The sequence below is a fragment of the Dryobates pubescens genome, chromosome 7 (genome assembly GCF_014839835.1).
Source record: "Dryobates pubescens isolate bDryPub1 chromosome 7, bDryPub1.pri, whole genome shotgun sequence".
NCBI lineage: Eukaryota > Metazoa > Chordata > Aves > Piciformes > Picidae > Dryobates > Dryobates pubescens.
In genome coordinates, this window is record NC_071618.1 from 43,050,383 (window position 1) to 43,078,382 (window position 28,000).

At 48.2% G+C, this 28,000-nt stretch overlaps 1 protein-coding gene across 1 annotated transcript; it reads right to left on the reverse strand.

Annotated features, from left to right (window-relative positions):
* Positions 1–27,982, reverse strand: RCBTB2 (RCC1 and BTB domain containing protein 2). The gene is made up of 12 exons (XM_009906267.2): positions 27,923–27,982; positions 26,446–26,604; positions 24,430–24,580; positions 23,374–23,540; positions 21,861–22,019; positions 18,423–18,530; positions 15,131–15,273; positions 11,751–11,941; positions 8,915–9,041; positions 8,111–8,247; positions 6,649–6,779; positions 1–147 (listed from the first exon to the last, which is right to left on the reverse strand). Exons 1-12 carry the CDS (start codon positions 27,962–27,964, stop codon positions 7–9), a joined length of 1,656 nt encoding a protein of 551 aa, XP_009904569.1. The 5' UTR covers positions 27,965–27,982; the 3' UTR covers positions 1–6.
* Between the last annotated feature and the right edge of the window lie 18 nt (positions 27,983–28,000).

The window sequence follows — 28,000 nt, forward strand, 5'->3', positions numbered from 1 at the left end:
CAGCCCTCAGTTTCGGAACGCTCCCACTCGGCTCGCCTTGCTGATGAAGTTCTTCAGGAGGTCGTGGTCCATTTCTGCAAAGCCTTGAGTTTGTGTCACAACAGTCAAGTGGTTTATGCAAAACCTGAAGCAAAAGTCTTCCAAGTCCTAGGAACAAAGGGAGGCAGTATGAATGGCTGAAAGCAAAGTTGTTACCCTTCTGGCTCAGGTTTGCCATGTCGTTAGCAGAGCACGCACCAAGCTGCTCAAGTATTTCCCAGCCCCTTTCCTGAGCAGTTTGACTGGGTCACAAATGTCTCCATGCAAAGTATTCAGCAAAGCCCCTCTGTGGCAAACAGGAGTAGCCAACTCAAGTGACTCCATCACATTGACTGAGCTCATTAGCAAAGTTCATAGTATCGTAGCAACGGGCAGGGTTGGAAGGGAGCACAAGGATCAGCCAGTTCCAACCCCCCTGCCATGGGCAGGGGCACCCCACACTACATCAGGCTGCCCAGAGCCTCATCCAGCCTGGGCTTAAACACCTCCAGGGATGGGGCCCCAACCACCTCCCTGGACAACCCATTCCAGGGCTTCACCACTCTCATGGGGAAGAACTTCCTCCTCACCTCCAGCCTCAATCTCCCCACCTACAGCTTCATTCCATTCCCCCTAGTCCTATCACTACCTGAGATCCTGAGCAGTCCCTCCCCAGTCTTCTTGGAGCCCCCTTCAGATACTGGAAGGCCACAATGAGGTCACCTCGGAGCCTTCTCTTCTCCAGACTGAACAGCCCCAGCTCCTTCAGTCTGTCCTCACAGGAGAGCTGCTCCAGCCCTCTGCTCATCCTCCTGGCCCTTCTCTGGACACCTTCCAGCACCTCCAGATCCCTCTTGGAATAGTTATTAATAAGTGAAAGCAGCAAACCTCCCCACATACAATTATTAGAGCATCAGTAACTCCTTTGTTTTCCCCTGCCCTGCATTTAGTCCTGTGAAAAGCTGTAGATGCCCTTCTCTTGCTGAAAAGGAAAGCAAAATCTGCTGTAACCTTTGGTGTCTCCTGCTGAGCACAGACTGGATGTTAAGATACTTCTGTGGCAAAGCCAGGAATTGTGTCCCCCTGTCTAGGAGCTGCAATTCCTAGAGAGCAAGAAATGGTTCTGTCCTGGTCTTGCTGTAACAGGATGTTCACATATCCAGCTCAGGACAGGTGCAAAGCATTAAAGCCTCCTAACCAAATTTTGCCCACTCAAGCTTCCCACACCAGTGGCAATCCAGCTCTCTGTGCACTGGGTCAAGCCCCTTTAGCTGGTTCCTATGCAGCAGCTTGCTGTTGGAGGAGAAGCAATTACCTTCTGCAGCAAGCAAGGCTGGAGCCAGCAGCAAGTCAAGTCTAGAGGGGCAGCACAATCCATCAGCTATGAACTCCTCAAGGCATGCAGCAAAAGAAGGTCTCTGCCATCCATGCCTGCTTTGTTAACTCCCTGAACACTGCAACCAGGGCTTGATACAAACTCAACAGCAGAGCTGTGTGTTTCCCCCCCTGAAACCTTTCCCTTAGATTGAATGGTTCAAGTCTGTTCCCCCTGTCAAGAGGTAACCAAAGCTTTACCAGAGGCCAAGCAGCACAAAATAGCCTTTAAAAAAGAAACAAGGCAGCAACACTGCACAGAAGTAAATTGTGCCTCTCCCCAAGGAGAGGCAAAAAGAGGAAGGAGAATGGGAGGCATTTAAAAAGCAGGGAAAAACAACAACAAAAAAAGGTAGAAGAGCAAAGGCACTGACAGCTTCACTTTCAGCAGACCCCTGAAAGGCTGCTGCCCAAAGCTGGGTGGCATTGAATAGAACAGAATAGAATAGAAAATAATTAACCAGGTTGGAAAAGACCTCAGAGATCATGGAGTCCAACCTATCAGCCAACACCATCTCATCAACTAAACCATGGCACCAAGCACCCCATCCAGTCTCTTCTTAAACACCTCCAGTGATGGTGACTCCACCACCTCCCTGGGCAGCACATTCCCATGGCCAATCTCTCTTTGCACAGTGAACTTCTTCCTAACCTCCAGCCTAAACCTCCCCTGGCACAGCTTGAGACCGTGTCCTCTTTTTCTGGTGCTGGTTGCCTGGGAGAAGAGACCAACCCCTGCCTGGCTACAACCTCCCTTCAGGGAGTTGCAGAGAGCAAGAAGGTCTCCCCTGAGCCTCCTCTTCTGCAGGCTAAGCAACCCCAGCTCCCTCAGCCTCTCCTCACAGGGCTGTGCTCCAGACCCCTCCCCAGCTTTGTTGCCCTTCTCTGGACACCTTCAAGTGTCTCAATGTCCTTCTTAATTTGAGGGGCCCAGATCTGGACACAGGACTCAAGGTGTGGCCTAACCAGTGCAGTGTACAGGGGCACAATGACCTCCCTGCTCCTGCTGGCCACACTGTTCCTGATCCAGGCCAGGATGCCATTGGCCTTCTTGGCCACCTGGGCACACTGCTGGCTCATGTTCAGCCTACCATCACCCAGCACCCCCAGGTCCCTCTCTGCCTGGCTGCTCTCCAGCCACTCTGCCCCCAGCCTGTAGCTCTGCCTGGGGTTGTTGTGGCCAATGTGCAGAACCCAGCAGCTCATGTGCACACCTTTGGCACTAAACAAAACAGACCAGTGCCTGCTTTTCCTGCTACTGGTCTGTGGCCAGGCCCATGCAATACCACAAAACCCTGGCCACTAATTTCACTCATCTCAAGGACTACTGGCCTTTAGTTCTGTGTGTAGAAGATGATCCACCTAAAGTTTGCCACAGTGTGTGTTACAAATAGGTTTCACAACAGCTGTTAGGAGCAAGGCTTTTTTATTTTCTGAGGACAACACAGTTTGAAGCATTTGGAAGCCTGACCAACAGAGGCATGCAGCAGCCAGGTCTGTCTTCAGTCCATGTGCTATGTCAGCAGCAGGTGACACAGCACTAGAATCTGCCACTTGCAGTGCTCACATTTAATGGCAAAAAGCTTGAATGAGTTCTCTTTTCTAACTCCCCAAACATCAGGCATCTTTCAGCATCCTTCCTGGGAGAGTTTTCTGCTGAGGGGCTGATGGTGCAGGTGGTTCTCAAGCCAACTTGTGCTATATTCATGTAGCACACTGACAGAGCCTGGCTTACTTCATGGTTCCTTACACAGAGACTATCCCATGTGCTGGATAAAGGAGTCTTTGCTGTGCTTCTCTGAAGCAGTCTCACTATGTCCCTTCCTGAGCTGTGGCTGGAGGGAGGAGAGCAGCCATGCACTCTTGAGCTTGGCACACCACCTGCTGCACCCGGGGCAGGAGAAGCAATTCATCCACTGATGGTCCTGTTAAAATATTACCTGGTTTGAAAGAATACTGGGGACACAGAACACTGAATCACAGAAGGAAGAGGAGAATTAACACATCTTTAGTCATCCAGCCAATCCCTTTTATTATGTTTCAACCCTTGTAAACACCAGTACTTTGTCCAGGCTATCTTTAACTACTCTTTAACTGCTTCACCTGACACAGCTCAAGGACAGAGGTCGAGTGAAGGTTCTTCTACTCTGAAGATGTTGAAAGGAGAAACTCCAGAGTAAACTACTCATGAAAACTGCTGTTAGCAGAATCAAATTGTTGAGGCCTCCCTCCCTGTCCAGTCTTCAGGGCTGGGCCCCATGCTCTTCAGCATCTTTATTGATGATCTGGATGAGGGCATTGAGTCCATCAGCAGTAAGTTTGCAGATGACACCAAGCTGGGGGCAGGAGTTGATCTGCTGGAGGGTAGAGAGGCTCTGCAGAGGGACCTCGACAGGCTGGGCAGATGGGCAGAGGCCAAGGGCAGGAGATTTAACACATCCAAGTGCCAGGTTCTGCACATTGGCCACAACAACCCCATGCAGAGCTACAGGCTGGGGTCAGAGTGGCTGAGAGCAGCCAGGTAGGGAGGGACCTGGGGGTACTGGTTGATGGTAGGCTGAACATGAGCCAGCAGTGTGCCCAGGTGGCCAAGAGGGCCAATGGCAACCTGGCCTGCATCAGGAACAGTGTGGCCAGCAGGAGCAGGGAAGTCATTGTGCCCCTGTACACTGCACTGGTTAGGCCACACCTTGAGTACTGTGTCCAGTTCTGGGCTCCTCAGTTTAGGAAAGATGTTGAGTTGCTGGAAGGTGTCCAGAGAAGGGCAACAAAGCTGGGGAGGGGTCTGGAGCACAGCCCTGTGAGGAGAGGCTGAGGGAGCTGGGGTTGCTTAGCCTGGAGAGGAGGAGACTCAGGGGTGACCTTATTGCTCTCTACAACTCCCTGAAGGGAGGTTGTAGACAGGCAGAGGTTGGTCTCTTCTCCCAGGCAACCAGTACCAGAACAAGAGGACACAGTCTCAGGCTGTGCCAGGGGAGGTTTAGGCTGGAGGTTAGGAAGAAATTCTATACAGAAAGAGAGATTGGCCATTGGAATGTGCTGCCCAGGGAGGTGGTGGAGTCATCATCACTGGAGGTGTTCAGGAGGAGACTTGATGGGGTGCTTGGTGCCATGGGTTAGTTGTTTAGGTGGTGTTGGATTGGTTGATAGGTTGGACACGATGATCTTGAAGGTCTCTTCCAACCTGGTTAATTCTATTCTATTCTATTCTATTCTATTCTATTCTATTCTATTCTATTCTATTCTATTCTATTCTATTCTGTTCTGTTCTGTTCTGTTCCGTTCTACTCCATTCCATTCCGTTCCATTCCATTCCATTCCATTCCATTCCATTCCATTCCATTCCATTCCATTCCATTCCATTCCATTCCTATTCTCTGGTCTGCTGGACCACCACAGCACATTGCAAGGACAATTCCTCTTTGCCTCAGCTCTCCATGCTTCCAGTACCCTGGTTCCAGCTGCCTTGTGACAGGCATCTGGTCATCTCATTACCTACTAACCTGATGGTATTTCCTCTTTCAGTTTACAGGACTCACTGACTTCCAGCTGCCTCTTTCCAACTGCTCCACAATTTCACCTCAGCTGCCACACTGCCTCCACACAGCACAGGCTGCTGCATGATTTCTCACTCAGTTTTTGTTTCACCCCTTCTTTCTACTTCCTTCCTGTACCTGGCCCTGTTTATCAACCCCTCCTATTACATTTCCAGCCCCTCCTCCTCTTCAAATTTCATCCTACAACTCACAGGCAGGCAAAAGCAAAACAACTATTGCTTCAAAACCCCACATTGTTGCATAGGGGACTGGATGTGGCACTGAGTGCCATGGTTTAGTCATGAGGTCTGTGGTGATAGGCTGGGCTTGATGATCCTTGAGGTCTCTTCCAACCTTGGTGATGCTGTGATATTTTGGCTCTTCTAAAAGGTAATCTGTTTGGTTAGGCTAATTTTATGCTGGTGAAACAATCTTGAGCAGAAAAATGAGGACTCCTCAGCTGAGACCATGCTCAGTTATACCAGTGGCTACTGAGTCTAAAACACACACACAGAGACTCCTTGAATAATAAAGTCATCACTTCCACAACAAACCCATTATCTCCACAGCCAGCACAGTGCTAATAAATGGAGAGAGGGAAAGCACCTTTGAACAGTCTGAGTTTCCCTTAAAATGGATGTGGTTAGGTGTGGCAGTGGTGATACCTGGAAGTGTGCCACAAATTGCTTTGGCTGTGCAGGGGGTTAGTTGTAAAGGGTTGTATTTGTTTTCCCTGTCATCAAAACGTGGCTGTAGTGACAGATATAGAATTAAAAAGTCCAAATGCTGTTAGCAGTCCACTGTTGGGGTACCAGAAGAAGAGGACACAGTCTCAAGCTGTGCCAGGGGAAGTTTAGGCTCAAGGTGAGGAGAAAGTTCTTCCCAGAAAGAGTAATTGGCCCTTGGAATGTGCTGCCCAGGGAGGTGGTGGAGTCACCATCCCTGGAGCTGTTCAAAAAGGGATTGGATGTGGCACTTGAAGCCATGGTTTAGTTAGTCCTGAGGTGTTGGGTGACAGGTTGGACTTGATGATCTCTGAGGTCTTTTTCAACCTTATTGATTCCATGATAGCTGTGTTCTATGATCTCTGAAAGTATTTGTCTGCTTACCCAAAAGAGCCACCCCAAGCTCTTGCAGTGCTGCTGCTAACAGGCTGAGCACTGGTGAAACATTCCAGAGCCAAGGGCAGACCAGCTGCCAGGATATGGGGATAGGACTAACAATAGGCAGTTGGCTGCTTGTCAGCAAGACCCATTGTAAATAACACAGCAAGAGTGAGTGTTTTGTGTAAGCACAACTGCCAATAGGGAAGGGCATCCCAGATAAATTCTCCCACTGCCTGCACAAGGTGGTGCCAGAATGATTGTGCCAGCCAGCAGCAGGCAAAAGGAGCGGGTGGAGAAGGCAGGAAACGAAGAGGCAATGCAGAAACCCATGGGTGGAGAAGCCAAAGTCAGGGAGAAATTGGCAGGCTTTGCTGGGCCAGATGACAAGGCAGGAAGCAGATGAAGAATGCTGACTCACAGGTGCAAGCCCAAACACCAGGAAGAAAACACTAGCAGCCACAGTTCTTTTACGGCTCACAGAGGGGAAAACAAGGTCTGGGGAAAGCAGAAAGGGAAATGGCAATAAGCATGGCCTCAGCAGTTAAATGCAGCTCTGTTTACATTAAACAGCTCCATTTCCCAGAAAACAACTGCAGGGGAAGCTCTCTGCTTACCTGAGCTTCATATTTGACAGCAGCAGAGAGGAGAGCAATGGCATTCTCTTCACAGATGCCTTGCTTGATCGTTTGCTGGCAGAGCTTTTTCAGTCTGTTCTCTCTGTACAACGTGGCCAAATCCAGCAGTCCTGGGGAAAGTCACACAGCTTTCACTATCCTGGGGGCAAAATGCAGCCATTTCTTTGCAGGTGTATCAAGTACCCTATTTTTTTTCCCAGGCTGAATTCATCAGAGACTTTTCTGGTTTGATTTATTGTCCCCCTGGATGATGTCTGCATTTTTAGAGGTCCTCAGAAGACCTATCCAGAAGGGACTTTTTGATTACTGTGCAAGTGTTCTGTCTTCTTGTCTGCTGCACTGCATCAACCCCCATGCAGGGCTACAGGCTGGGGATGAGCCAGGGAATTCCAGGCCTCTCAGCCTGACCTCAGTGCCAGGCAAGATGATGGAACAGGTCACCTTGAGTGCAATCACACAGCACTTACAGAATGGCCAAGGGATCAGGCCCAGCCAGCATGGATTGAGGAAGGGCAGGTCCTGCCTCACCAACCTGATCTCCTTCTATGCCCAGGTGACTGCCTGGTGGATGTGGGGCAGGCTGGGGATGTAGTCTAACTCGACTTGACACCGTCCCCCACAGCAAACTCCTGGCCAAGCTGTCAGCCCCTGGCGTGGACAGCAGCTCTCTGAGCTGGGTTAGGAACTGGCTGGAGGCTGAGCCCAGAGAGTGGTGGTGAATGGTGCCACAGCCAGCTGGCAGCCAGGCACCAGTGGTGTGCCCCAGGGATCAGTGCTGGGCCCCAGCCTGTTCAATATCTTTATCAATGATCTGGATGAGGGGATTGGCCATTGCTGCCCAGGGAGGTGGTGCAGTCACCATCACTGGAGGGGTTTAAGAGTGAGCCTGGATGAGGCACTTGGTGCCATGGTTTAGTTGATTAGATGGGGTTGGGTGATAGCTTGGACTCCATGATCTTGAAGATTTTTTCCAACCTGGTCAATTCTATGCTATGCTATGCTATGCTATGCTATGCTATGCTATGCTATGCTATGCTATGCTATTCTATTCTATTCTATTCTCCCTGCTGCATCCAGGCTTCTCTAAAGGACTGAAATCCACATCCATCAAGGGAGATACAAGGCTATTCAAGCTTGGTTTTGTATCTTCTCCTATTCATACTTATTCCTTACCCTTGTAAACCCTCCTTCTTACTGCTCTCTCTATATAGTGTTAAAACCCTAACTTCTCCTACTTCCCAACTGACTCCAGGTTATGTTTTGTTAGATTAACCTCCAGTTAAGGCTCAGACCACCACACCCTGCTTTCCTCACTCTGTTAGTGTGGGGACTTTTCAGATGCTGTAACCCAGGCTTCTTTCAGGGGGGGTTGGAGCTAGATGATCCTTGTGGTCCCTTCCAACCCTGACTGATAGTATGATACCATGATGCTATGAAATACCTATTGCATCTTCAGGAGGGAGCCTGATGTTGTCTGTGTAGAGGTACTCCAGGAAAGCTCGGTAAACAGGGTAGGAAAACTCACTCATTTCGATGACTTCATCATCGTTGGTCAGTATGGAGCGGAAATGTTCACACCTGCAGAACATGGACAAGGGTTGTAAAGAGTTGAGCTTCAGAGATGAGCTGCAGTAAGCAATTTGTTAGCAACATAAATAATAAATAGAAGAGAATTAACCAGGTTGGAAAAGAGCTTCAAGATCATTGAGTCCAACCTATCACCCAACACCATCTAAACCAACAACTGAACCATGGCACCAAGAGCCTCATCCAGTCTCTTCCTAAACACCTCCAGGGATGGTGACTCCACCACCTGCCTGGGCAGAACATTCCAATGGCCAATCTCTTTCTGGGAAGAACTGCTTCCTAACATCCAGCCTGAACCTCCCCTGGCACAACTTGAGACTGTGTCCTCTTGTTCTGCTGCTGGCTGCCTGGGAGAAGAGACCAACCCCCACCTGGCTACAACCTCCCTTCAGGGAGCTGTAAACAGCAAGAAGGTCTCCCCTGAGCCTCCTCTTCTCCAGGCTAAGCAACCCCAGCTCCCTCAGCCTCTCCTCACAGGGCTGTGCTCCAAACCCCTCCCCAGCTTTGTTGCCCTTCTCTGGACACCTTCCAGCAACTCAACATCTGGTGTTGGGTGATAGGTTGGACTCGATGATCTTGAAGGTCTTTTGCAACCTTATTGATTCTGGGAGTGCACTGCACTGTTAGTTTACATGAAGCTGTAGAGTTTGTGCCTTACCTAATTTTGAGAAGAACCTTATGAACATGAATGTATTTTCCATCCACCAGAAACTTCAGGTCTGCAGTTTCAGGGTTGTCAAATTCCTTCTTTAGTGACTGGGCTACTGTCAGATGGTCATCAGGCTCTAGAACAAAAGGAGGAATTAACTGCAAGTAAACACAAATATTTCTCATGATAATTTCCTGGGTTATCTGTCAGCAGTTAACATTCTTAGTATCAGAACATATCTTCATACCATCATCTCTAGCAGGTGAGTAAAAAATCCCCAGCAGACCATGTGTTAAGTCTCAACACCCAGAAAAGCAAATACAAGGCAGCTTTCTTCAGGCCTTACTTTCCTCCTCCAAGCCAATATCCCTACTAAAAGAACCAAAAATCCCCACTCCTCTAACTCATCAATATAAGGCCAGAGAAAAACCCAAATCTGGCACAGCCTCAGGAGTGTAATGCTGCAGCTGACAGCAAATGCTGCCAATCATTACTGGGTAAATTATTCTAACTGAGAAGTATTAGCTGTTGTTATAAGATGCCCAAAAAGGTCAACAAAACAACAACAAAACCATGAGATTGAACACATCCAAGTGCCAGGCTCCTACACATTGGCCACAGCAACCCCATGCAGTGCTACAGGCTGGAGAGCAGCCAGGCAGAGGGACCTGGGGGGACTGGTTGAGAGTAGCTTGAATGTGAGCCAACAGTGTGCCCAGGTGGCCAAGAAGGCCAATGGCATCCTGGCCTGCATCAGGAACAGTGTGGCCAGCAGGAGCAGGGAAGTCATTGTGCCCCTGGACTCAGCAGTGGTTAGGCCACACCTTGAGTCCTGTGTCCAGTCCTGGGCCCCTCAGTTTAGGAAAGATGTTGAGTCCAACCCATCACCCAACACCTCAGGACTAACTAAACCATGGCTTCAAGGGCCACCTCCAATCCCTTTTTGAACACCTCCAGGGATGGTGACTCCACCACCTCCCTGGGCAGCACATCCCAATGGCCAATCTCTCTTTCTGTGAAGAACTTTCTCCTCACCTCCAGCCTAAACCTCACTTGGCACAGCTTGAGATTGTGTCTTCTTGTGCTGGTTGCCTGGGAGAAGAGACCAACCCCCACCTGGCTACAACCTCCCTTCAGGGAGTTGTAGAGAGCAAGAAGGTCTCCCCTGAGCCTCCTCTTCTGCAGGCTAAGCAACCCCAGCTCCCTCAGCCTCTCCTCACAGGGCTTGTGCTCTGCCCAGCCTTGCTGCCCTTCTCTGGATACGTTTGAGTGTGTCAATATCCTTCTTAAATTGAGGGATGAATGAGAATGCCTGGGTGTTGAAGCACTAGAATACAACAGAGAGAGAAGGGCTGTAAGCATGGCAGATGTCCATGGCACCTAGTCCAGCAGATGCTAAGATCCTAGCACACAGCTGCCTGATGATTCTCACCACGTGCAGATCAGGAGACAAACAACAGTGAGTCAGTCCTGATGACTTGCCAAGGTGGGACAGGATGAAGAGACAAGTCACTCTCAGCTCCTGGAGCGTGCATAAAGGCACAGCACAGAATCAGACTATAATCAATAACCTGAGATCTGACAGCTTGTCTCTTCAGAAGTGCAGGTAACAAAGTTGGTGAGGGGTTTGGAACACAAGCCCTATGAGGAGAGGCTGAGGGAGCTGGGGTTGCTTAGCCTGGAGAAGAGGAGGCTCAGGGATGACCTTATCATCCTCTACAACTACCTGAAGGGAGGTTGTAGACAGATGGATGATGGTCTCTTCTCCCAGGCAGCCAGTACCAGAACAAGAGGACACAGTCTCAGGCTGCACCAGGGGAGGTTTAGGTTGGATGTTAGAAAGAAGTTCTACACAGAGAGAGTGATTGCCCATTGGAATGGGCTGCCTGGGGAGGTGGTGGAGTCACCATCACCGGAGGTGTTCAGGAGGAGCCTTGATGGGGTGCTTGGTGTCATGGGTTAGTTGTTAAGGTGGTGTTGGATTGGTTGATGGGTTGGACACGATGATCTTGAAGGTCTCTTCCAACCTGCTCTGCTCTATTCTAGTCTAGTCTAGTCTAGTCTAGTCTATTCTATCACCTGTGATGAGACTCAAAGTGCCAGTGGCCAATTCTGAACAGGGGACTTTGACTCAGCACTGGTTAGGCCACACCTTGAGTCCTATGTCCAGTTCTGGGCCCCTCAGTTTAGGAAGGATGTTGAGACTCTTGAACATGTCCAGAGAAGGGCAATGAGGCTGGGGAGGGGTCTGGAGCACAGCCCTGTGAGGAGAGGCTGAGGGAGCTGGGGTTGCTTAGCCTGGAGAAGAGGAGGCTCAGGGGAGACCTTCTTGCTCTCTACAACTCCCTGAAAGGAGGTTGTAGCCAGGTGGGGGTTGGTCTCTTCTCCCAGGCAATCAGCACCAGAACAAGAGGACACAGTCTCAAGCTGTGCCAGGGGAAGTTTAGGCTGGAGGTGAGGAGAAAGTTCTTCACTGAGAGAGTCGTTCGCCATTGGAATGTGCTGCCCAGGGAGGTGGTGGAGTCACCATCCCTGGAAGTGTTCAAGGGAGGATTGGATGTGGCACTTGGTGCCATGGTTTAGTCATGAGGTCTGTGGTGACAGGTTGGACTCGATGATCTTTGAGGTCTCTTCCAACCCTGGTGATTCTGGGACTCTCTCCATTGCTAGCAGTCTACTTAAGGGCCTGAAGGAACATCACCAAGCCTCCAAATTCACAATCAGCTTCTCCACCCATGGCCACGGTAGAGTAACTTCAAAAATACACCAAAAAACACCCCCCAACTCATTTATACACTAATGATTGCAGTGAGTAGATGTCAAATGAAAGACTATTTAAGCTCACCTACTGAGAGGAGACGCCACATGACAGCAGGGGTAGCGAAGCAAGCGAACACGTCGTCCGTGCAGGCGAAGTGCGTCAGGTGGGGCAGGATCACCGACTGCCCGCGGCACTGGCCCCACATGTACACCTGGCCGCTCTGGGTCTTGGCAGCTGATGTGTGAGCTGAGTGGCAGGCTGCTATCTCCACAACCCTGCATTTACAATCAAAGGGGGGAAAAACAAAACACAACAAAAGTGACTCTCCCAAGAGGAAAATGCGGTGCAGAAGCTTGCTCCCCCCTCTCTCCCGACTGAGCAGGCGGCCTTGGCCGGCGTGCGTGCGCTTCTCATCGCAACAAGGAGTTCATCAGCAAAATGCAAGGAGCTGACAGTGTGTCTTCCAGGAGGGTACACTCAGGAAGTTTCTTAGTGAAGCAGCATCTTGGGAGTGAAGGGACAGTGGTGCAGCAGAGCAGTAAGTGTACTGCAGCACATGCACTACTGAGCCCCTTGGCTCCCTCAGAGAAAGCCGTGCTGAGCTTCAGCTCTCTGCAAGTCCTTGGGCCACCAGGATGAGCAGAGGGCTGGAGCACCTCTCCTGTGAGGACAGACTGAAGGAGTTGGGGCTGTTCAGTCTGGAGAAGAGAAGGCTCCCAGGTGACCTCATTGTGGCCTTCCAGGATCTGAAGGGGGCTACAAGAAGGCTGGGGAGGGACTGCTCAGGATCTCAGGTAGTGATAGGACTGGGGGGAATGGAATGAAGCTGGAGGTGGGGAGATTGAGGCTGGAGGTGAGGAGGAAGTTCTTCCCCATGAGAGTGGTGAAGCCCTGGAATGGGTTGTCCAGGGAGGTGGTTGGGACCCATCCCTGGAAGTGTTTAAAGCCCAGGCTGGATGAGGCTCTGGCCAGCCTAATGTAGTGTGGGGTGTCCCTGCCCATGGCAGGGGGGTTGAAACTAGCTGATCCTTGTGGTCCCTTCCAACCCTGACTGATTCTATGATACACATACACAAAAAGCATCCAAAATGGTCTGCCTTGAAGTCTGCACAAAATGGTGGAATGGAATTGAACATGATACTATGATACTTGGTGGTGCTGGGCAGAAAGGTGAATGGCTGCAGTGAGCTCCAGAGAAGACACTTGGGAAATAGCAAGAAAAGATAATGAGGAGATACTTAATTAAAAACAAAACCAGAAAGGAATTTGCACTTTGGCCTACAATGGGAAGTTAATGAAAAGCTTTCTCCCTGTTTGATTCTTGGTGAGAGTTATAAAGCAACATTTTACATTTGAATTGAATTTTAATTAAAATCATTTTAAAATGCAGTTGTTATTCCTTGCATTTCATAGTATCATAGTGTCAGTCAGGGTTGGAAGGGAACACGAGGATCAGCCAGTTCCAACCCCCCTGCCATGGGCAGGGACACCCCACACTAGATCAGCCTGGCCAGAGCCTCATCCAGCCTGGGCTTAAACACCTCCAGGGATGGGGCCTCAACCACCTCCCTGCACAACCCATTCCAGGGCTTCATCACTCTCATGGGGAAGAACTTCCTCCTCACCTCCAGCCTCAATCTCCCCACCTCCAGCTTCATTCCATTCCCCCTAGTCCTAGCACTACCTGAGAGCCTGAGCAGTCCCTCCCCAGCCTTCTTGGAGCCCCCTTCAGCTCCTGGAAGGCCACAATGAGGTCACCTGGGAGCCTTCTCTTCTCCAGACTGAACAGCCCCAGCTCTTTCAGGACTTTCTCTTTCTCTGTTTCTCTTTTAAAGGACTTTCATTCTGAAAATCCAAAATCAGAACTAAAGAGCAGCAAAAGCTGTTTTCTAAGCGGGGCTTTTTTTGTCTTCTCTATGCTAGGCTGTCTCACTAATCCTAAAGTTAGGATTTCAAAACCCCCACTGTGCACAACATTGCACAATCCACTGTTCTGCAGCCTGAGCTATTGCTTGTTTACTTGTTCTCCCAGCTGCCTGGGGAAAAGAGCTGGGAAACAACTTGTTCAAAGCTGCATGTGCAAATCTTGCAGGCTCTAAGTGAGGTAATAGTCTCACTGACAGCAGGCAGGCGTATTCTGGCCAAGACAAGGGAAAAGCAGCATACAACATTAACACTGGTATTAAAGTGGAGCAACATTCTCACTGCAGCCAGTGTCTGGGAAGGAAAAAAAGTCAGTTCCATTTAATCAAAAGCCTAAATGCACATAAAGAAATACCCAAGCTCAAAAATAGGTCATGTCTTTCTACCACAGAGCAGTTGCCTCTCCCTTACAAGAATGCACACAACTGCAAGCTTAAGAGGGACATCTCCCTCTTATTATTCTTCTCAACAGGAGGCCAAAATCAAGACCTCAGTGCTAAGGAATAGATTCAAGTTTCTGGCCACTTACATAGATGGCTTTACATTAGCAACAGAACGTGCTGGAAGGGGTCCAGAGAAGGGCCAGGAGGATGAGCAGAGGGCTGCAGCACCTCTCCTGTGAGGACAGACTGAAGGAGTTGGGGCTGTTCAGTCTGGAGAAGAGAAGGCTCCCAGGTGACCTCATTGTGGCCTTCCAGTAGCTGAAGGGGGCTACAAGAAGGCTGGGGAGGGACTGCTCAGGAGATCAGGTAGTGATAGGACTAGAGGGAATGGAATGAAGCTGGAGGTGGGGAGGAAGTTCTTCCCCATGAGAGTGGTGAAGCCCTGGAATAGGTTGTCCAGGGAGGTGGTTGGGGCCCCATCCCTGGAGGTGTTTAAGCCCAGGCTGGATGAGGCTCTGGCCAGCCTGATCTAGTGTGGGGTGTCCCTGCCCATGGCAGGGGGGTTGGAACTAGATGATCCTTGTGGTCCCTTCCAACCCTGGCTGATGCTATGACAACTTCCCTGGAACCTACCAAGAACTTACAGGAAAATACTTCAGCTGCAAAAAATCTAAGCTTAACTTTCAGGCAACAATATCAAGAAGGAATCTTGGTTCTTTTTTTCTGTTTCCTTCCTGATCTCTCCTGGGTTATAAACTAGATTTAACAGCAGAAATAACACAAATTGCAGATTTCCACTTTCCCCTTCCTCTGTGGGTCCTTCTTGTCAGAAGCAGCACATTAAGATATATATTCAGAGACAACAAAGCACTGACTTTACACAATGAAACTACAGCACTGAGGAAAAACTGCAATTAAGGCCTGTAAAGTACAGTGTGAACTGAAGCAGAAAATAGCACATTCAGGATCAGAATGCTTGGTTCCTCTTTCACAAGGATGGTTATGGGGGAGATTCAAGAACTCCCAGTGAAGCTTCTGTTCACTGAAAAAGATTACAGGCTACCTCTTCCAAATTACAGATTGAAAATGCCATCATTTTTCTGAAGCTTTTCTGAGAGTATGCCAACTAATGTCTGACTGCATGACCATAAGTATTACCTGTCCTTATCCACAATAACTGTTGTAGGGTAAGACTGGTTACTTTTATTCCCAGTACCTAATTGGCCATATGAATTGGCTCCCCAGGCATACACCTGGCCTTCATCAGTCAGCACTAGTGTGTGTGCATAGCCACAGGCAACCTAGAAGGAACAAAACAACAATTAAAACCCCCTTGGTTTGGTGTAAGTTAATACAAATATACACAGGTTACACTAAAAACCCAAAAGCCAAAGAGGTAAGCTCATCACAAATGGAAGCCAAGGACATGAGGTGACTTGGAGGGACAAAAATGTCAGGCAAGGAGGAATCTTGTCAAATAATCCAAGTGCCAGGCTCTGCACATAGCCACAGCAACACCATGCAGAGCTTGAGGCTGGGGTCAGAGTGGCTGAGAGCAGCCAGGCAGAGAGGGACCTGGGGGTGCTGGTTGATGGTAGGCTGAACATGAGCCTGCAGTGTGCCCAGGCAGCCAGGAGGGCCAATGGCATCCTAGCCTGCATCAGGCACAGTGTGGCCAGCAGGAGCAGGGAAGTCATTCTGCCCCTGTACACTGCACTGGTTAGGCCACACCTTGAGTCCTGTGTCCAGTTCTGGGCCCCTCAGTTTAGGAAGGAGGTTGACTTGCTGGAACGAGTCCAGAGAAGGGCAACAAAGCTGGGGAGGGGTTTGGAACACAGCCCTGTGAGGAGAGGCTGAGGGAGCTGGGGTTGCTTAGCCTGGAGAAGAGGAGGCTCAGGGGTGACCTTATTGCTCTCTACAACTACCTGAAGGGAGGTTGTAGCCAGGCAGAGGTTGGTCTCTTCTCCCAGGCAGCCAGCACCAGAACAAGAGGACTCAGTCTGAGGCTGCACCAGGGGAGGTTTAGGCTGGATGTTAGGAGGAAGTTCTATACAGAGAGAGTGATTGCCCATTGGAATGGGCTGCTTGGGGAGGTGGTGGAGTCACCATCATTGAAGGTGTTCAGGAGGAGACTTGATGGGGTGCTTGGTGCCATGGGTTAGTTGTTTGGGTGGTGTTGGATTGGTTGATGGGTTGGATGCGATGAACTTGAAGGTCTCTCCCAACCTGGTTTATTCTATGTAATTCTATGATGCTATGTAATTCTAATCTTGGGAGCACAGCAGAACAGCTGGAAGCTGAGAAAGAAGGGAAGCTATATGCTAAATACAAGTAGCATGCAGGGAAAATGCTCAAGAAGGCAGATCTGTATTGCACTGACTTTGTTCTACAGGCAGCTCCTCCAGCTGAGGTCTCCCTAACTGCTCCTCTCCACCCTGGCTGCAAAACTGCCCCCTCCTTGTGCCAGTCCTAGGGCTTCCTGAACCCTCCCATAACTTACATCACTGGAATGGAACTCTCCACAGCCGGGCCTGAGGACCACCAGAAGCCCCACAAGGTCACCAACAGAAGCAGCCAGCCAAGAATGAGAGGGAAGAGATGAAACTCTTCGTCTTGATGGCAGCACCCAACTGAGGCAGCTCATGCCATCTTGTAGAAACCTGCTCAGCTCTGCTGAGCTGCTTCCTCAGGCTCCCCACATCAGGTTGCTTGAATACCCCCTTTACAATCTATACATGCAGCACATGCTGCACACACAGATACACAGCAGCAAAACTGTCAGCTCTGCATGACTTAATGCTGTAGGTAGATGGCTAGCAATAACCTCAATAACCAATTCACTTTGTTAACACTACCTCAGGTATCTTGACACAACCTGCAAAGTACATGAGCACATGATGTGTGTGAAATGGAAGAAATCCTTAAGTTCTTTACCACTCAGAGGTCTACAACGTGGTATTAACTGGCATCAAACAAATGAAGTGGACAGAAATAGGATCTGTGTCATTCTTGCTGGAGCACTCACGCTCTCTGAACAGGAGAATGAATACCAAGGAGAAAGGAAGCTTCCATGCAGGAGAAAGGAGCTAGCAAGTGCTGGGAGTTTTTCAGGAACACCTTCCAGCACCTCCATATCCCTCTTGTAATAGAGTGCTGTGTCCAGTACTGTGTCCAGTTCTGGGCTCCTCAGTTTAGGAAGGAGGTTGACTTGTTGGAAGGTGTCCAGAGAAGGGCAACGAAGTTGGTGAGGGGCTTGGAGCACAGCCCTGTGAGGAGAGGCTGAGGGAGCTGGGGTAGCTTAGCCTGGAGAAGAGGAGGCTCAGGGGTGACCTTATTGCTCTCTACAACTCCCTGAAGGGAGGTTGTAGACAGGCAGAGGTTGCTCTCTTCTCCCAGGCAGCCGGTACCAGAACAAGAGGACACAGTCTCAGGCTGTGCCAGGGGAGGTTTAGGCTGGAGGTTAGGAGGAAGTTTTACACAGAGAGAGTGATTGCCCATTGGAATGGGCTGCCTGGGGAGGTGGTGGAGTCACCATCACTGGAGGTGTTCAGAAGGAGACTTGATAGGGTGCTTGGTTTAGTTGGTTGGGTGGTGTTGGATGATAGGTTGGACATGATGATCTTGAAGGTCTCTTCCAACCCGGTTTATTCTATTCTGTTCTATTCTATTCTGTTCTATTCTATTCTACTCTATTCTAATTCTATTTTATTCTGTTCTGTTCTGTTCTATGGGCTCCAGAACTGGAGGCAGGACTCCAGGTGGGGTCTCAGCAGAGCTGAGCAGAGGGGGAGAATCCCCTCCCTTGCCCTGCTGGCCACACTTCTCTTGCTGCAGCCCAGGCTCTGGTTGGCTTTCCGGGCTGCAAGTGCACACTGAGAGCTCCTGGTGAGCTTCTCCTCCCCCAGCACCCCCAAGTCTCTCTCCTCAGGGCTGCTTTCCAGCCAGTCCCTGCCCAGCCTGGATTTGTGCCTGGGATTTGCTCAGTCTTTAAACATCACTTAGTCACTGTGGCTGGGGTGCAATTCTGAGAGCAATATTATCCAGCCTGCCAGAAAGACAAAAGGCTAAACTGCAGCGTTTCACCAAAACAGCTGACAAGGGTCAATGGAGAACTGAGTCGCCTGTGAAGACTTCCTTATTTACTAAAACAACAATGGACTTTTTTATTGTCAATTACATTTCACAGGAAAGAAAAGACCAAACATTTTTAATGCCCTAAGTCCTCTAAGCACAATCCTGCCCTCGGTGAAGCCAGTGGCAGGATTCCCACTGAACTCCACGGAATCACAGTTCCTGGGCGGCCGACAGGTCCCCTGTGTTTTTTGGTTTCATTCTGACACATGGCACTTGAAACAAAGAGAGACAGGAGAGTCTTCTGTAAAGGTGGAACATGCCTCAGCACATTTTCAGCTGTACACAGAGAGTCAGAGACAGAGCATCACACACATACCCGCTGCACACGGATGCCTTGCAGCGCTGCTATTCGGCAGGGTGTGGGCTGGTTGCCGCTGCTGCCCAGTCCAAGCTGCCCATTGCCATTGTAACCCCAGACATAGACCTTAAAAACAGAGGCAGGGATTTGCACTGTTTGCTACTACTTACTTTTTCTCTTTTTGTTTTTTAAAGCAATACAACCAAATTCAGAGTTACAATAATCATTTTCTTGAGTGCTTCTTGTCCCCCAACATGCTTTACACGCAGATTCACGCAGAGGCACACACAGATACATACAGACATATATCATAGAAGCACAGAATCAATAAGGTAGGAAAAGACCTCAGAGATCATCAAGTCCAACCTATCACCCAACACCTCAGGACTAACTAAACCATGGCACCAAGTGCCACATCCAATCCCCTCTTGAACACCTCAGTGATGGTGACTCCACCACCTCCCTGGGCAGCACATCCCAATGGGCAATCACTCTCTCTGTGTAAAACTTCCTCCTAACCTCCAGCCTAAACCTCCCCTGGTGAAGCCTGAGACTGTGTCCTCTTGTTCTGGTGCTGGTTGCCTGGGAGAAGAGACCAACCCCCACCTGGCTACAACCTCCCTTCAGGGAGTTGTAGACAGCAAGAAGGTCTCCCCTGAGCCTCCTCTTCTCCAGGCTAAGCAACCCCAGCTCCCTCAGCCTCTCCTCACAGGGCTGTGCTTCAGAACCCTCACCAACTTCATTGCCCTTCTCTGGACTCGTTCCAGCAAGTCAACCTCCTTCCTAACCTGAGGAGCCCAGAACTGGACACAGTACTCAAGGTGTGGCCTAAGCAGTGCAGTGTCCAGGGGCAGAATGACCTCCCTGCTCCTGCTGCCCACACTCTTCCTGTATATATTTGTATTGATAAAAATGCATAAATACATTTATATTAAAATATATTTATATATAAATATACATATTGTAATATATACAAGAGTAGAAAGTAAGTGACTGCTAGGGCTGTTTGCCAGCCCAGAGCAAATTCAGCATGCATCCTTCCCCTTGTCAACGAGCCAATTGCTCTTGCAGAACTCCTCTGTTTTTTCAGAGAACATGCCAAAGCAAGCATGAAGCAGGAAGCCATGCACAGCAGTTTGAGTGGGCTGGCAACAGCTTTATGCTCAACCTAATTAAAACAGGAAGACTCTGAGCTCTGCTAATTTCAGTGGCATATGTTCTGCTGCCAACGCTCAACAGCTACGGAGGGGCCAAACCGAAATGTTCGGAGCAACGGAGTGAGACAGGATGTAGGCTGTTCAACATCTTCAGCTCATCAGGAGAGACCTTATTGCTGTCTACAACTACCTGAAGGGAGGCTGCAGCCAGGTGGGGGTTGGTCTCTTCTCCCAGGCAACCAGCACCAGAACAAGAGGACACAGTCTCAAGCTGTGCCAGGGGAGGTTTAGGCTGGAGATGAGGAGAAAGTTCTTCACAGAGAGAGAGATTGGCCATGGGAATGTGCTGCCCAGGGAGGTGGCGGAGTCACCATCCCTGGAGGTGTTTAGGAAGAGACTGGATGGGGTGCTTGGTGCCATGGTTTAGTTGATTAGATGGTGTTGGGTGATAAGTTGGACTTGATGATCTCAAAGGCCTTTTCCAACCTGGTTAATTCTATTCCTATTCCTATTCCTATTCCTATTCCTATTCCTATTCCTATTCCTATTCCTATTCCTATTCCTATTCTATTCCATTCCATTCCATCCCATTCTATTCCATTCCATCCTATTCTATTCCATCCCATCCCATCCCATCCCATTCTATTCTATTCTATTCTATTCTATTCTATTCTATTCTGTTCTGTTCTGTTCTGTTCTGTTCTGTTCCGTTCCGTTCCGTTCCATTCTATTCTGTTCCGTTCCATTCCATTCCATTCCATTCCATCCTATTCCATTCCATTCCTATCCTATCCTAAGCACTAAACCAAAAGGAACACTGCAACCTCTTTGTATCTTTGCAGGGGTACTGCAGTAAAACAAGTATGTACTTCAATTCTCTCTGTTCTCTCTTCAGATAAAGTGTGCATATCAGGACATCACAATCACAACAGCACTCACTGATTATTCTCACACTCTTGAGATTCTAGTATAGACAATGATGTATTTTTTCTGTGAAGGAAGCAGTGGGATAATGTATTAAACAACACTTCCATCGTTGTGGGAATATTCTACCAGCCCTAAAAAAAATCAGTAGATCAGTGATACAGTCTTGGTTGGACTTGATGATTTCAGAGGTCTTTTCCAACCTTACTGATTCTGAGATTCTAAAACTGTTTACTTAAATGAGTTTGTTTTACAAGATTTATAAACTCCATAACTTCCCTGAGTAAATGTAATGAGTTGTATTCAGAGCTCTAATTCTTTTCCATGTTACACAACCAGTGTTTTCTGGCAGAAAGTGTCATTTTCCTGAGACTGTCCTCTGGTTTGGAATAAAAACCAGTTGAAGACTTTCAGTATCAGCTCTGCAGCTACTTTAGATATCAGCCATAAGAAGTAATCAGTTACACTGATGGCAGTCCAGCTATTTGGTAAAGTGTAATCAACACCCAAGATCAAGACTAATCTTGGTTATTCCATTCTATTCTATTCTATTCCTCTTCTCTTCTCTTCTCTTTTCTCTTCTCTTCTCTCTTCTCTTCTCTTCCTCTTCTCTTCTCTTCCCTTCCCTTCCCCTTCCTCTTCTTCCCTTCCCTTCCTCTTCCCTTCCCTTCCCCTTCCTCTCTTCTCTTCTCTTCTCTTCTCTTCTCTTCTCTTCTCTTCTCTTCTCTTCTCTTCTCTTCTCTTCTCTTCTCTTCTCTTCTCTTCTCTTCTCTTCTCTTCTCTTCTCTTCTCTTCTCTTCTCTCTCCCCTGCCCTCCTCTTCCATCCTATCCTATTCTATTCTATTCTATTTTCACACATGAGAAAATGAAACTAACATGAAGTGCTAAATATACATATATAGCTTTGGTATGATTTAATGCCCCAAATCATTAAAACATCCAAACCTCCCAACCTTCATACTGCTATTTTTACCTCTACACTGCCCTTTCAAGTACATTTGCAATGTGATCCTTGAATTCCTTCGACTCAAAGCCAGCTTCAACGGCTGACACGAAGCAGGAGCTGCTAAATCTTGTGAGGAATCCAATAAATGACAAAAGCCATAAGCTAAATGGTAGTGAACAATTTTTCCTGTTTCACTCTGTCTCCTTTCTCCAGAGGAAACCACAGAACAGAAAGATGTGCTTAAGTACAGCAGGCTCTGCAGAACAATTTATGACCAAGGCTTGTACCAGCAGTATAACTAAACAGATCTGAGGGAGTTTGGAAAGGTTTACTTCTCTTCACTGCAGTAGCTCCTTACTGAAATGATCTACATCCCTTGGTATTACATCAAATTCAGTAGAAAAAAAAAATCACTTCAAGTTTCTTACCTCTCCATTCTCCACCACAGCCATAGAGCACATCTGTCCACAAGCTATATTAACTACTATTTTGTTTTGGAGGCAGCTAGTCACTCTTCGAGGAATTGACTGGTTAGCTGTTGAGCCAGATCCAACTTGGCCTGAGTTGTTATACCCCCATGTGTACACCTGTGGTAAGAGAACTGCCATGAAAGAAGGCTACAGAACATACAGCTGAAAGTACATATTCAAGAGAGAAAAAAAAAAGTTATATGCATCAAAAAAAACCCACCCCAAACACAAAAATCCCCTTTTGATTTCAAGCACTCCTTTAGAAATCTAGCAAAATATATGGGTTTGCAATGCAATTGTGTCTGTCAGATACATGCCACTCACAAGATTTTATGTGTTCCATTCTTAAATGTTCTTCCAATCAAAGGTGGGAGGCAATGTGGAACTGTGTCCAGCTCTGGGCGCCTCAGGTTAGGAAAGATGTTGAGTTGCTGGAAGGTGTCCAGAGAAGGGCAACAAAGCTGGGGAGGGGTCTGGAGCACAGCCCTGTGAGGAGAGGCTGAGGGAGCTGGGGTTGCTTAGCCTGGAGAAGAGGAGGCTCAGGGGAGACCTTCTTGCTCTCTACAACTACCTGAAGGGAGGTTGTAGCCAGGTGGGGGTTGGTCTCTTCTCCCGGGCAACCAGCACCAGGAAAAGAGGACACAGTCTCAAGCTGTGCCAGAGGAAGTTTAGGCTGGCTGTTAGGAAGAAATTCTTAAGGAGAAAGAGAGATTGGCCATTGGAATGTGCTGCCCAGGGAGGTGGTGGAGTCACCATCACTGGAGGTGTTTAGGAAGAGAGTGGAATAGGCACTTGGTGCCATGATTTAGTGGATTAGATGGTGTTGGGTAATAGGTTGGACTGGATGATCTCAGAGGTCTTTTCCAACCTGGTTAATTCAATTCAATTCAATTCAATTCAATTCAATTCAATTCAATTCAATTCAATTCAGTTCAATTCAGTTCAATTCAGTTCAATTCAATTCAATTCTATTCTATTCTTTTCTATTCTATTCCATTCTGTTCCATCCCATTCCATCCCATTCCATCTTGCAGCATTACTGCAGCTGTTGTCTCTAACTTTCCAGAGGTCAAAGCAGAATAGCTAACTAGACACAAAGAGCACCTCAAAGTACATGACAGAACACTTCTTACTTTGCTGGGTAGAACTCCTATATGAACATGATTCATATTAATGTCAGCTTTAATGGCACTGAGCCTTTAGAGTATAGCATAAGAAAGTTCTGGCTGCCCTCTGCAAAGAAATTATAGCTTGCTTTTACAAGCAGATGTGGCACAAAATCAATACTCTGCATGCATTTCAAAGCAGCTGGAGCCTAACAGGCTTTGGATTTCTATCAAACATTCATGTTGCATCAGCCCTGTGAGGACAGCAAGAAGCAAAGTTTAATGCTCTAGGTGCAAAATGCTTTCATGTTTCTCACACGGGTGAATTTCATTCAGAGGCAAAGATTTAGTCCAGCTATTCTCACCTCTCCATCAGATGTTAACACCATAGAATGATGAGAGCCACAGGCAACTTCAATGACTTTCTTGTTCACCAAGTTAGTAGAGACTTGACAGGGAATGAAGCCGTGATTTGTTGTGCCATTGCCCAGCTGACTATAGGCATTATGACCCCAGGTATACACTTCTCCTTCTGTAATAAAAATGCAAGAAGCTAGTTTAAAATCTCTTTTTCCAATGCATACACAACACAAAAGTACAAACTTTGGGGTTTTTTAATCTCAGAAGAACACAGGCACATCTGAAAGGGGCCTACAAGAAGGCTGGGGAGGGACTTCTCAGGATCTCAGGTGGAATGGACTAGGGGGAATGGAATGAAGCTGGAGGTGGGGAGATTGAGGCTGGAGGTGAGGAGGAAGTTCTTCCCCAGGAGAGTGGTGAAGCCCTGGAATGGGTTGTCCAGGGAGGTGGTTGGGCACCATCACTGGAGGTATTTAATACCAGGTTGGATGAGGCTGTGGGCAGCCTGATCTAGTGTGGGGTGTCCCTGCCCATGGCAGGGGGGTTGGAACTGGATGATCCTTGTGGTCCCATCCAACCCTGACTGATTCTATGATACTATGATACATATACACAAAAAGCATCCAAAATGGTCTGCCTTGAAGTCTGCACAAAATGGTGGAATGGAATTGAACATAAGCAACAGTCACACATTGGCAGCACAACTGCCCTTACCTACCTTCAGCTATTTGATCTAGACTGCTCAAAAAGACTCTTTTGTTGGCACAAAAATACGTGGGCATAATGCAGCCACTGATTTAAAAAACCCATCAGAAGATCCACATTTAACTGCAAAGCAAAAAAAACCCTTCCACATGTAGTAACAAGATCAACACAGAGCTTGACAAACTTTGGAAGAGAACTAGCTAAGAAGAGAGCTAGCTGACACATCATATTCAGCAGTACAAATATGTTGGACTTGACAGCCTGGAATGCTTATGACACTGGCACAGACCTTTCACACCTGCTAGACTAGTTAAAAGAGGAGTACCTGCAAAACCAATACTCAGATCATACTTTACCTTCAGTAGCAAGAACAACATGAGGGCCACTTCCATAACTCAGACAGGCTATCTTTTTGCCACACAGGGAGTCCAGCCTCCTTGGTTCAATAGTGCTTTGCATGTCACCCGTTCCCAAGCACCCACTGCAGTTCATGCCAAGCACAAAAACCTGTTGTAAAAGAACCACAGAATCATAATGGGAAAGGAGCACATCTTCCACAGGTCAACTTCTCTGGAGAAGCTCTCTACCAGAAGAAGAGGACACAGTCTCAAGCTGCACCAGGGGAAGTTTAGGCTGGAGGTGAGGAGAAAGTTCTTCACTGAGAGAGTCATTCGTCATTGGAATGTGCTGCCCAGGGAGCTGGTGGAGTCACTGTCCCTGGAAGTGTTCAAGAGGGGATTGGTGGCACTTGGTGTCATGGTCTAGTCATGAGGTCTGTGGTGACAGGTTGGAATTGATGATCTTTGAGGTCTCTTCCAACCTTGGTGATACAGTGATACTGGAGACTTCCAAGACCCATCTGGATGTGTTCCTGTGTGACCCATGCTGGATTCTACGGTCCTGCTCTGGCAGGGGGCTTGGACTAGATGATCTCCAGAGGTCCCTTCCAACCCCTAACATCCTGTGATCCTGTGAACTAGTCCAACCCCCAGCTCAACACAGGTCTAAACAGATCAGTTCACTCAAGGCCATGTCCAGCCAAGTCATGAACATCCTTGAGGAAAAAAGATCTCACAATCCCTCCAGGATCTAACCACTTTCATGGATGGTTTTTTCCCCTAACACTGAATCAGAACCTTTCATCTTCCAGCTTGCATTCACTGCATCTCATCCTGCCACTATGCACCTTCAAGAATGTCTGACCCCACCTTGTTTTCATCCTCTGATAGAATAGAATAGAGTAGAATAGAGTAGAATAGAGTAGAGTAGAGTAGAGTAGAATAGAATAGAATAGAATAGAATAGAATAGAATAGAATAGAATAGAATAGGATAAACCAGGTTGGAAGAGACCTTCAAGATCATCACACCCAGCCTATCATCCAACACCACATAATCAACTAAACCATGCAACCAAGCACCCTATCAAGTCTCCTCCTGAACACCTCCAGTGATGGTGACTCCACCACCTCCTCAGGCAGCCCATTCCAATGGCCAATCACTCTGTGTAAAACTTCCTCCTAACCTCCAGCCTAAACCTCCCCTGGCACAGCCTGAGACTGTGTCCTCTTGTTCTGGTACTAGTTGCCTGGGAGAAGAGACCAACCTCTGGCTGACTACAACCCCCCTTCAGGTAGTTACAGACAGTAATAAGGTCACCCCTGATTCTCCTCTTCTCCAGGCTAAGCAACCCCAGCTCCCTCAGCCTCTCCTCACAGGGCTGTGCTGCAAACCCCTCACCAACTTTGTTGCCCTTCTCTGGACTCGTTCCAGCAAGTCAACCTCCTTCCTAAGCTGAGGGGCCCAGAACTGGACACAGGACTCAAGGTGTGGCCTGACCAGTGCTGAGTCCAGGGGCAGAATGACCTCCCTGCTCCTGCTGGCCACACTGTTCCTGATGCAGGCCAGGATGCCACTGGCCTTCTTGGCTGCCTGGGCACACTGCAGGCTCATATTCAGTCTACCATCAGCCAGCACCCCCAGGTCCCTCTCTACCTGGCTCCTCTCCAGCCACTCTGACCCCAGCCTGTAGCTCTGCATGGGGTTGTTGTGGCCAATGTGCAGCACCTGGCACTTGGATGTGTTCAATCTCCTGCCCTTGGACTCTGCCCATCTGTCCAGCCTGTTGAGGTCCCTGTGCAGAGCCTCTCTACCCTCCAGCAGACCAACTCCTGCCCCCAGCTTGGTGTCATCTGCAAATTTCCTGATGATTGTGGTAAGAAGCTATTAATTCAAAGCGAAAATGTTTTGGCAGCAAAGCAATCAGGAATTTCTGCATGCAGTTTTGTCACATTGTGATAGCCCTGGCTTTCAGAACAGCTTGATAGATAGGTGACTAAATATGTCATGGTCACACAGACTCTTGGATAACTACCTCATCATTTTCAGTTGCATACAGCACTTCATTACCGGCACTGCCAAATACGCAGGCTTGACGAATTAACTTCAGCTCTTCTTGGGAGCAGAGGGAAAAAATTGGCCACTTTCCAACATCCAGCATCTTCAGGGCTGACAATAATGATGCCTCCAAGACCTGATATTATAAGAAAAAGAGGTTAACAAAATACCTAGACAGAGAAAGAGATGTATAGTTTGCACAGTAAAAAGGAACACTGAAGAGAAACTTCCATCCCCTTTTTCAGTCACTAACCAGGATTTTCATTCTAGAACCATACTGAAGGGAAGCCATTCAAATAAATGAATGGAATATACTGTGAGCCAGAAAGAAAGGATCTGTGTGCAGGGAGAGGTTAGATGGTGAGGTTGTAGTTTCACTATATTCATAAAACATAGAATCATAGAATCAATAAGGTTGGAAAAGACCTCAGAGATCATCAAGTCCAACCTGTCACCCAACACCTCAGGACTGACTAAACCATGGCACCAAGTGCCACATCCAATCCCCTCTTGAACACTTCCAGGGATGGTGACTCCACCACCTCCCTGGGCAGCACATTCCAATGGCTAGCAACTCTCTCTGTGAAGAACGTTCTCCTCACCTCCAGCCTAAACTTCCCCTGGCACAGCTTGAGACTGTGTGCTCTTGTTCCACTGGTGATTGCTTGGGAGAAGAGACCAGTCGCCTCCTGGCTACACCCTCCCTTCAGGGAGCTGTAGACAGCAAGAAGGTCTCCCCTGAGCCTCCTCTTCTCCAGGCTAAACAACCCCAGTTCCCTCAGCCTCTCCTCATAGGGCTTGTGCTCAAGGCCTCTCACCAGCCTCACTGCCCTTCTCTGGAACTACCTGAAGGGAGGTTGTAGCCAGGTGGGGGTTGGTCTCTTCTCCCAGGCAACCAGCACCAGAACAAGAGGACACAGTCTCAAGCTGTGCCAGGGGAGGTTTAGGCTGGATGTTAGGAAGAAGTTCTTCCCAGAAAGAGAGATTGGCCATTGGAATGTGCTGCCCAGGGAGGTGGTGGAGTCACCATCACTGGAGGTGTTTAGGAAGAGACTGGATGAGGCACTTGGTGCCATGGTTTAGTTGATTAGATGGTGTTGGGTGATAGGTTGGCCTCGATGATCTCAGAGGTCTTTTCCAACCTGGTTAATTCAATTCAATTCTATTCCATTTTGTTGAAACCACGAAGCTGGAACATGCAACTTTAGAACTTCAAATTAAATGAGCCTTCTAAGCCAAAGGAGCAATTCACCCTAATTGAAATGAGTACATCATTCTCCTAATAGTTTATGGATTGTGTAAGCCACATGTATTTTTCCTGGTATCTTTTTGCTACCTATAGCTGTGGTTTTCTGCTCACCTTGAAAGCTGCTAGCATGTACTGAACTACTGATGAATGGAACCAAAATTCTTCCTTTTGAGTAGAGCAGTACAAAACAAATGCCAACACTGACCTTGACACTGACTCCTTGAGAAGGAGGAGATTCATCCTCCATATGGATTTGTACTTGGGTTCCCCTGCAGAGAGAGAA

What these genes read in the sequence shown, in the direction of transcription:
- RCBTB2 (XM_009906267.2), bottom strand. Translation starts at nt 27,964, where the DNA reads ATGGAGGATGAATCTCCTCCTTCTCAAGGAGTCAGTGTCAAG. An exon ending in CTCAAGGAGTCAGTGTCAAG is followed by an intron (nt 26,605 to 27,922) that starts GTCAGTGTTGGC and finishes TTATAATATCAG; the next exon opens with GTCTTGGAGGCATCATTATT. An exon ending in CTGTCAAATATGAAGCTCAG is followed by an intron (nt 148 to 6,648) that starts GTAAGCAGAGAG and finishes CTTTGTTCCTAG; the next exon opens with GACTTGGAAGACTTTTGCTT.